General features: G+C 46.5%; 1 protein-coding gene across 1 annotated transcript; it reads right to left on the reverse strand.

The window, feature by feature from the left end:
• Nucleotides 1-1,138: 1,138 nt before the first annotated feature.
• On the reverse strand, nt 1,139-5,809 carry UCHL1 (ubiquitin C-terminal hydrolase L1). Its single transcript, XM_032186542.1, has 9 exons — nt 5,692-5,809; nt 5,587-5,598; nt 5,345-5,473; nt 4,179-4,329; nt 2,821-2,906; nt 2,697-2,744; nt 2,263-2,332; nt 1,838-1,896; nt 1,139-1,564 (listed from the first exon to the last, which is right to left on the reverse strand). The coding sequence occupies exons 1-9, from the start codon at nt 5,722-5,724 to the stop codon at nt 1,478-1,480; spliced, it is 675 nt and encodes a 224-aa protein (XP_032042433.1). The 5' UTR covers nt 5,725-5,809; the 3' UTR covers nt 1,139-1,477.
• Nucleotides 5,810-10,485: the final 4,676 nt, after the last annotated feature.

Here is a 10,485-nt window from a genome sequence, read left to right on the forward strand (position 1 = left end):
CAGGGACGCACAACAGCTCTCTCCTTGGCAGGAAGCTTTCACCCTCCTGTTAACCATCAGACTGATGTTTAGAATTGAAGTACCATGATCTTTTTGTTAAGCCCCAGAATCTGAATTTATTAAAAAGCATTGTGAGTCCCTGCTAGCTTCAGCCACCAGGTGACTGTAAGGTCCAATACAGAACACTAGGCATGGCTTCAGGCAAAATTGGTATTTTGAATTACCTTCAAAGCCAGGAATGTTGCAGCATACAGGTAGCAGCAGCCACCACAGAAGTTATGAAGGTACCAGGCACCACACAGCACAGAAACCTACTGGGCTGGCTGGCACCAGCTAGAACAAGGTGTTTAGAAGGCCTTAGCTGAAGGGCACTTTAACCTTTGTTACAGCCAGCTGTAGTATGGGCAGAGAGGTACAGATAAACAGCAGCTAGATGCTGGTAAGAAAAATACTTCCTACTGAAGGTCAGTTGCTTGAGGCCAATGAGTGTGTATTTCATCTTAAAACTTCCCTACCGCTTCCTTTGCACTCATTCAACATGAAGTTTCTTCCTGCAATTCAAAATTCATAATGTGGGGTTTCCCCCGTTTTAAGGCTATTGTGGAAGAAGTGTGATATGACCTTTGAAGGATCTCCCACACATAGTAACAAGTAAATAAGCCCCCACTAGCTAGCTGAAAATTGTGTTCCACAGCCAGATTTTTTGCCACAGGTAGAAAAAAAACATTCTAGTACCACCTTCTATCAGAAGGTGAAGTGGGACATCAATCAATTCACTGGGCATGCTGTTCACTTGTGCTGACAGTACAAATGGCCTCCCTGTAAAAAGCAGACACCTCAGGCCTACATCTGAGTGTTCATTTATCCCACCTCACCTGAAATTGAAATAAATGTGATGTCAAATTGCAACTTAAGAGCTCGAGCAGAAAAGTAGTGCAGCTCTGAAACATGTTATCCAGACACTAAGGCATCTCCATCCCCATCCCCAAAGGCCTTCAAAGGAAAAGCAGCAACTGCCCTACCCACCTGAGGCAGGTATTATTTAACTCAAGAGAAGGACTTTGAGGGTCCCTTGAAAGCAATATTTATACGGTGTCACATGCAACTCTGGAGAAAGGACATGAACACTGAACTCCACTTAGTCTTCCAGCAGAAAGTTTTATTCTCATTAAGGACAAGGAAATATCAACCAACAGCTCAATTAACAGACACAGATTAAACAAGCCCTGTTAAGCATTTTCTACTTAACATGTGAAAAAACAGAGTCTAAAGACATCCAATGTGTCTAAACTGTTCACGTTAAAACTTGAGCTCATCCTTTAACATAAGCTCAACTGATGTTGCTCCTGTGTATAGCAAAGGGTGGAAACAATTTAAGTTACCAGAACAGCTGTGTTTAACAAGTACTGAAGCACTGGAGTTTAGACTGCATTTACTGTGTGCTATTAGACTGTTTTCCTTGCGCCTCTTCAGAGTCTCAGGCAGACTTGCAGAAAGCCACAGCAGAAAAACGAACTTCTCCTTTCTCACGTTCTGTAAATTGCCTGCAGATCTTAGCAGAATCCTTAAAAAGAAAAACAAGGTTTAGATGATTGGGACACACACTTGCTGTAGAGGCTCTAGGGAAGTCTGTGGCTCCTCCAAGTCCCCACAGAGAAATTACTAACAGCACCAGCTAATAAATATACTTACAGATATCTAGGTCTGTATGACCTTATTACCATGGTGTAAGGAGTAGTTTCCACAGCAAGTACAGAAACTATATCCTGCAAGCACACCCTTCAGCCTTTTAGAAGCCTCATTTTCAGGGAATGAGACAGACTGTGGGAAGTCTTACCTTCAAGAGCAAGTCATCTGAGCTTGTGCCATGGTTCACAGGAAATGGCATGCGCCCATCTGTAAAAGAAAGTGCTATCACTCAGTGTGCTTACTACTTCTGTAAGAATAGAACTCAGCACAGCAAGCCCAAAAAACAAGTATATAAAGGTCTCTGGAGAAGGTCAGAATAAGTTGTCAATACATGCCCAAATGATAAGGGGACCAAGTATTCCCAGCTCTACAGGAGATGACATGCTTTCCAAGAGAATGTAGGTGTTCAGTGCAACTCACCTTCTATTAAAAATCTAAAAGTGAAAACTATGAATTGGCTTTGAGGATGTCAGTAAACAGCTTGACTAGCAGCAAGCTTCTAGCCCGATCCACCAGCTCTGCTGTACAGCGTGAAGCAGGCACACTCCAACTCTAGAGCTCTCAGGACCTTACCCAGCTCATACAGATGTCCATCCACGTTGGCAAACAGGATGAAGTGGAAGTTCACGCTGTTGTCATCAACCTTAGGACAGACCATTAGATACAGTAGTTAGACTGAAAAAAGCTTACTACTATGAATCCTACCTGTGACTACAAGACAATGACAGCATCAGCAAGAAAAAACACCAGAGAACTAACAAACCAGCTGAAGAGGCCTCTGCAAGGCTTCTAAAAGGTAAAATCCCAAAAGCCCTAACACTAACACTTTAGGAAGTCTGAACCTAAATTTCTAGCCCATTTGAGGAAGAAATCCTGCACATTCACCTGGAAGTCATTTGTTTCTCCTGCCTCATGAGCCATAAGAGTTATCTGCCAGACAAAAGCATGCAGTGCTCTACCACCTTCTATATTCTCTTCTCCCAGGATTTTACCTATTCGGATCTTACCCGACACTGTCCTTCTTGTGCAACAGAGTTGTGGACTTCTTGTATAGCCTGAAAAAGAAAGCAGATACAGGTTACTACATCTGTAAGTAGTGATAGCCATCAGCTACTTTTATAGTTCATGTACCTTATTACTTGCAAAGTGCTTGGCTCTCTCTTCAGGAGAGAGATCAGCTGTTTCATCAAGGAATTTCTTCAGGGCAGACCCCTCATCTGCACAAGATAAAAGATTTTGTTCAGCATAGGTAGAGAACCAGTTACAGACCAGACAGCTTACAACACTCAATGCTCATTGTGCTAACTAGGAGTAATTGTATTCAGCCTGGAACCATCTCCAGCATAAACATATTACAACTACCACTTAAAGTGGAAGTAAACTATTTATCCAGAAGCTATTGATGACAATCTACACAAACAGCCAGAGTTCCAGTGCCTCAGGATACTCTGAAGACTCATCTCAAAACAGACTTTCAACTGGGACTTGGCATTCCTGATTTTCCCTGCAGACTTGGCAGAAGCTTACCAGCTTCATGCGTCTTAAAGAACGGTACCAGTGGCAAGAATGCAGTTTTATCTATCCATATTCTGTCAACTGATATTTAAGTTCTGTCCTTTGAGACTCTGCAGATGAATATAGCTCTTGGTTATGCTAGGCTTATTTTGTCTTCCCAGAGCATGAACTAGTAGTGCAGTACTAGGACACACTGAATTCCTAGTCTTACCTGAAAAAGATGCCATAGCACTCAGGGGTGCTATCTCAGAGACACCTTTCAAGGAGCATAAAGCAAAGCTGGTCTGAATCTTGCCTTCCACACATCCTTTTCCTTGGTGTAAGAACCCCTTGGGTCATGTGGGATTTCAAGTTCAAGGGACAGTGACAAGAAGTTGCTGTATTTTGCAGTTTGAACAGGAAGGTACTTTTTGACCCAGTGACAAGCCTTTCTTTTCAAGAACTTGTAAGCCTGCTTGCTAGGAAATGGAAGGCTCCAGTCACCTGTTACCTAGGCCAGTTTTGTATCTTTTCCTATAGAAAGGGAACCAATCAAACCCATCCTTTATAGGAAGTTTATTTCCACACCCATATCATCCTGTATTACTTTCCTACAGAAAAATGAACAATTTAAATTGATTTATGGACTACCCTGAGCAAATCTATGACAGACATAACTGTCATTATGAATTTTATCTGTTCAGTTGACGTCAACACCAGTGACAGTGGCCACTTCTGAACATGATGCTTCCAAGTTACAGATACATTGGCCAGTCCTGCCGTGCATCCTCCCCCACCCTACGATACTCACTAGGGTACCTCTGCAGTCACCAGAGTCAAGACATTCACTTCTGCAATTTGTGCTTCTCTCCAACATATACAAAGCCCACTTACCAGCAGCAGCACAACATGTCTACTACAGCTCACACCCACTTAGCCTTCCTCTGTTGTGAAGAACACTGGAAATTCAAGCACTCCAGAACATTCATACTCACCAAGTTTCACCTTGTCTTTGTTATTAGCAACTGCGTGTATCAGACCAATTGTCCCACACGAGTTACTGACAGTCTGCTTCAGGAAATACACCTTGGAACTGATTTCTTGGTCCTTTATTTTCTCAGTCTGTTGTTTCCTGAAGTTCTCATGCTGTAAACACGTAATCATTTCAAACATTTCACTATAGCGTTACCTTTTTATTATGCAAATTGCCACACAGACAGATATGCAGGAGAACCAATACCAGGTCTAGACAGAAAAGACTCGCACAGAGTCATCTTCATGGCATGGGTCCAGTAAAGCATTGTAATGCCTACTCTGGATGCAGGCCAAGCCTTAATGGATACCTGCATGACTCAGTCATATCCAAAAGCATTGCTCTTGGCCTCTCCATCTGTGTAGTACACTGGAAATAGCTTGAGGGGGAAGTCATAATGGATAGGCTCTTTTATCCTCTCAATTGTTTTGCCTATTTAATGAGACTACTCAGCATGTCTCCGCTTTTGTACCATTAGGTTACCTCCCTTCACAAACCCCTCCCTATCAGCAGGATGTATAGACCAGTGTAAAACCCATTGCTACTGAAAGGTTATAACCTTTCAGTTAATTAACATCAAGCATCTTTTGTTTCAAAGACCACCTCCTCATTCAGTTCTTCAGCATCGGCCGGACAAAGCACCTTAATCACCCAGGAGTGGTTTAGGCCTTCCCGAGCAATGATTCAGCATGATGGCTGAACCACCATTCCCCACACTCAAGGCGGCATTTTCTTCAGCTGGGCACACAAACCGAAGCACAGGAGGTGTATTGGAGCAAGCAGCCGTATTTTCTGGCTTGTTTTCCCTCAGCTCAAGCTGTTTGGAGGCGAGTGCTGAGCACAGGCACCCACCAGACCACACCCACTCCGCAATATCTGACCACTGCCTGCCCAGACAGCATCCCTACCAACCGGGAAAGGTACCCTTACTAAACAGGAAGGTTATAGGCTGCCAGCTTGTTTTTTTATTTCATTTTAGGCACAACCCAGCCTGCAGAAACCCCACAGAGCACTGCCTGCTGTGCAAGCACCAGGGCGAGCTGCAGGCTGGCAGCTCACCCTGCCACCAGCGAGGGGATGGGCAGGGGATGCCCGGCAGCCCTCGGCACGGCTCAGGGCCCCACCTACCTGCTCGGTGAGGGGGAAGAGCAGCAGCAGGGCGCAGGCCGGGCTGGGCACGGCGCCCAGCGCCTCCTCCTCGAAGCCCAGCACGTCCACGAAGCGCCAGCCGGGGCTCACACCCAGGCGGGCCAGCACCTGCGGGGCACAGCGGGCGGGTGGCACGGCCGCAGCCCCTCAGGGCCCCGCCACCCGCCGCGGTGACACAGGGAACAAGGAGGAGGAGGAGGAGGAAGGCGCCGCGCACTCACTTTGTTCAGCATCTGCAAGACAACGAGGGGGAGACGGGGGCTGAGTGGAAGCTCAACGCCTCGCCTCCCATCACCTCAACTCACCGCCCGGCCCCCCGCGCGCACCTCAGGGTTGATCTCCATGGGCTGCCACGCCATGGCTGCAGGCAGGAGGCGATGTCCCCTCACGCGGCGATGTCCCCCGGTAGCGGCAGCAGCACCGCCCGCACCTCGCCGCCGCCCTCAGCGCTGTGGCGCGGAGCCGCCCACCCCGGCCCTTATATAGCGGCGGGACGGACCACGCGGCGCCGCGGTGGGGGGGGAGCGAGGGAGGGAGGAGCGGGGCGAGACCAAGGCGGGGGGAGGAGGGGGAGACCCCGGCCCCAGTGGTGTGGTGAGGCGGGGGGGAAGGTGCTAGAAGGGGCCCCTCGTCCCGCCCTGCCACCCAGCGGGGCTGTCGCTGTCCCCAGGGCCAGCATGGGGCAGGTGCTCCCTCTGTGGCTTAAAGGTGTTCAATACAGGCAGTACGTGCTGTTGAAACAATAATACGACAAAAAAAAAAAAAAAAAAAAAAAAAAAAAAAAAAAAAAGATAATAAATGCAACAAAACCCGTCGTCGTCAGCCTGCTGGTTGCATCGCTGCAGCTCGGTTCAATTCCTGCCTTCAAGTCGAGCCCTCTGCAGCTAATTATAAAACACCGGGCTTTTTATCTTTTATTCATGACTGACAGCTTCTCCATTCTGGCCTCGGGTGTGAGCACAGCAACAAACCCAGGCTCTGACACACAACCTGGCCTGATCTCAGCTGAGCAACCCCTCTGCTGTGAGCAGGAGCTTGGCATGGAGACATCCTAAGAGCCCTTCCAACCCGAGGCATCCTGCGATTCCTCCTGTCACAGTAAAGGCAAAGCAGTATACACCGATCAACACCAAAGATTTCTTTTTTGGGGGGGTGGAAGATGTCACAGTAAACAACAGCATCATTTATTTCTGTCTTTTCCCCTTAGGTTTTAGCTGAAAGCATTGACACCCATCAGAAAGCCCAACATGTCTGTTGGGTACACAGTACCTTTGACTACCATACTTTTTGTGATCTACTCTGCCTGTGCTGGAAGATGCAAGTATCCCAAAAACTTGAATCAACAAGTATGAAGCTAACGATTGCTGATACATATGTAGGAGACTGCACGCAGCTCCTCTGAGAGGATGACAAGTCTTGCAGCCCAGAAAAGGGAAGGCTATAAATGGCAAGAAAAATCCTGCTTCTGAATTGCTCAGTGGCAAATGGTGGTTATAACTCCAGCCTGCCTCGGAGTAGTAGCAGCGCTCAGATCTCTGGGTTACTGTCATCCTTGGGATGGCCACTACATCTGTGCAAGCAGCACACAAGGGCCATAGCATTTCTAAGGGATGATCTGCCAAATCTATCAGTACATTACACTTAAATAAACAGTAAATGTAACTGGTAAAAATCTGCTGCAGTTGCATAAAGATGCCTGCCTCTGGGAAGCCACGTAAAAGTGAGTGCTGTGTCATATCCAGTACCCATCTACCTCCTTGCAAAGAGGAAGTCTCTGTACCATCTTCCCTCAGTGCAGGTAGATGCATATGGCAAATTTAACCCAATTCTTTCCCATCATTGCAATAAAATCAGATCACCAGAAAAATTGACTGGAAATATTTGTAAACATTTTGCATTGTCCAAATATAGTAATACTTGTGGTGTTTAACACTGCCTGTGAGTAAAGCTTTCACTCAGATGCCTAATCTGGAAGGAAGAATCTTCACTACATATATAGTCTTTGGGCAGATTTCTTTCTCCTAAATATAGGGCCCAGTGGTAATATTTACTTTCTCCCTGTGTTTCAGTTTAAGGTTTACACAAGGAAGATCTAGACCTAAATTTAAGGGCCTTTTCCGAGTTCAGAAGCTCTCCTAACAGGAGTGACTATGACAAGCAGGGTGGTGTGGGAGATGGAGCTGGTCTTATGCAATGCAGAGCCCCTGATGTGGAAACTGAGGTCATAAACTGCTTTAGAAGATCATTTTCCTATTTCCTCTGCCAGAAGCTAAGCCCTGAGACCTTCCAAGTCCCTACCTTCAGCTGCATTATCCACACCTCCCTACCAAACACCTCAGACCTGTGCCTTCCTTTGTTTTCCTGTGATATTATTCACTTCCCAAAAGAAGGACCCCAAACCCATTTCTGGAAATCTAAACTCCCTACCTCCCAAACAGACAAATCGTATCCTTGGCTTGCCGGTTGGGCCCAGGGCAGGAGGAGCTGTGCACCGCTGCATCCCACAGGAACCCATTGCTGCAGGTCAGCAATTTCTCGGCACCTGCCCATATGCACTTACACTGCAATGTGCTGAAAGCATCGGAATCACTGTGATTATCTGTTGTAAGTCATTTATTGGGCTGGGGTAAAAGCCTGCCTGAGAGCAGTTATTACAGCTCAGTTATATCATAGTAGTGTGCTTGAGGGAGAGGTTGCCCTATACAGAAATGCAGCATCCTTGAAGAGTTGCTTGGACTACTTTTACTAAGGCCAGTGTCGACATAACTCGTAGCACAGCTATGTTGATACCCTTCCTATTATCATAGGGGCATTTAGGATCCCTTCATAATTAACAGCAAGAAGAAGAAATCTGAGAGTATAACTCAGTGGACCAAATGGAGATGTTAGCTTTGGGCAGAGACAAACTGCTCTAGAAACACCAGTTTCTTTCCCTTAATAATAAAGGGGATCTGTGGGACCCAGCTCAGGTGACTTTTAGATGGATGAATCCAACCTTATCTGCCTGGATATTAGCAAATCCTTGTAGCTTGCCATAGCTAATGTTATGATAATGTATGATTGAGCATGCATTATGACATATAGCAAGGACAGACTTTATTTCTGGTTTGGAATTTCCCAAAAGTCAGCAGGACTGCCATAAGCCTGCTGAGGCAAGACGAGATTTGCAAGGACTCCACATGCACAACTTACTGAAAGCATGAGAGGCTTTTAGCCTGGTAGGTAAGTGGCTGTGAAACAAGACGAGTTCCTATCACTTAGCAACAAGTATGCAGTAGGTGATTGGAAAGCTAATAAAACACAGTCTTATTTTCCACCACTATCTTTTTCCCTGTCAGGGTATCTCCACATGTCAATGGCTGCATCATTGTGAAGGACAGATGTAAGGGAATTGCAACTGCGTTTGCATACGGGTTCCACCAAGCACACGTTATATTCTGTGTATCACCATTCCAGCTATACCACAAAATGTGTATAGCTTTCCAAAAATGAAAAGCTGGGATGTGCTGAAGAAAGCCTTTCTCCCAGATTCGATGGTGGGGAAAGCCCCTTTCTGGTACGTAAACCCTGGTGGGCAGCTGAGCCCCGCACAGCTTGCTCACCACCCCCCAGAGAGAATCAGAAGGGCAAAAGTGAGAAAAGCTGTAGGCTGAGATGAAGATGGTTTAATAAGTTAAGGCCTTAAAAAAAATAAAATAAAATAAAAGATAAAAAATAACAACAAAGAACAAATGATGCAAAAAGCAATCACCGCCAACTGTCTGACAGGCAGCCAACCCCTGAACAGCAGTCTCCTGGGAAACTCCCCCCACCAAGATTTTATTGCTAAGCTCAATGTTACACGGTATGGAATATGCCCTTGGTCAGCTGGGAGCAGCAGTGTGTGCCCAGCTCCCTGTGCACCCCCAGGCTCCTGGCTGCGGGGGTAGAGTGGGAAACAGAGAAGGCCTTGAGGCTGGGAAGCACTGCTCAGCAACAGCTGAAGCATGGGTGCCTATCAGCACTGTTTTGGTCCCAGATCCAAAACACAACATTTTATGAGCTGAGGTGGAAAAAATTAACTCCATCCCAGCCAGACCTAGTACACTATGCCATAAGGTGCCAGACATAAAACATGGCAAATATTTCTGAGGCCATAACAGGGACAGTGGGCATCTGGGGGCTGTGTAAGGTAGTAACATCTCCCTTTTCTTCTGGTAAATTGCATGAACCGCAGCAGTAATTCCTCTGTATTAGTGCCTCAGCCCTTAGAAGATCAGAGAGATCAATAATGAAAGCACAGAAGACTGTTATCATAAAGGGCCTGTGTCCATGAAAGCTTCGAGCAGGACCAGAGGTGTGTGTTTGCATTGCTGAGTTGCAGCCAGCTTCATTTAAACACTTGTGCGAGGATTCTCAGTGACTCAGGAGATGTTCTGGCCAGGAGGTGGAATGAGCAGGGACTGCTGAGGTGGCGACCTGCTGAAGCGTATGAATTCTTGGTTGAATATATGATGAAGGAGGCATCTGGTAACTGGAGGCAGGCAGCACTGAAGCTCTGCAGATAAAAGGGTTAGGATGGTGAGGCTGCTCTGCCAAGGACTACCTCTGTGCATATCGACTGCCAGCAATGATTCTGCAGTCACTGCAGCCAAGTCCTCTAGCATGTAAAAAATGCCTCCACAGAATGCAATAGCTCTTCTGGAAATCTGTAGGTGGAAGTGTTCCCTGAGGTGCTAAAATGTAGCTTTAAAGGCCTGCCTTCAGCATTTCAGCTCTGAAGAGTGTGGCTGTGATTTTCCAGGATTCGGATTTGTCTGGCAGGATGCTCGAGATTCTTCACCTTGCCCCTCTGCAAAGTTGTGTCCACCACAGGCGATGGTGCCTTATAGGATGCTTTGTTTCCTGGTCGAAGCAGGACGAACAAGGAGTGACTCCTTTCTCTCTCCGCAAGGAAAGGCAGAAGGGAAATAACTGCTGACAAGGGTTTCTTAGTTCCAACCAGATGATACACTATCTGTTTTTACTTGGTATGAAGGGTTGCTGGGCTTTCAACAGATGAGGAAGACACATGGGCAGTTATGTCTCATTTTTCTTACATGCTTTCTTTGGGTGACGTTAGCAAGCTACCCGTCTTCCTC

Source organism: Aythya fuligula, chromosome 4 (assembly GCF_009819795.1).
Source record: "Aythya fuligula isolate bAytFul2 chromosome 4, bAytFul2.pri, whole genome shotgun sequence".
NCBI classification, from domain to species: domain Eukaryota; kingdom Metazoa; phylum Chordata; class Aves; order Anseriformes; family Anatidae; genus Aythya; species Aythya fuligula.

Bases quoted from the DNA above. Each gene is read 5' to 3' on its own strand.
- UCHL1 (XM_032186542.1), bottom strand. From the start codon at position 5,724: ATGGCGTGGCAGCCCATGGAGATCAACCCTGAG. The intron at 4,330-5,344 runs GTAGGTGGGGCC...ACGTGTTTACAG, and splicing joins TCTTCCCCCTCACCGAGCAG to CATGAGAACTTCAGGAAACA. The intron at 1,565-1,837 runs GTAAGACTTCCC...TTTCTTTTTAAG, and splicing joins CAGATGACTTGCTCTTGAAG to GATTCTGCTAAGATCTGCAG.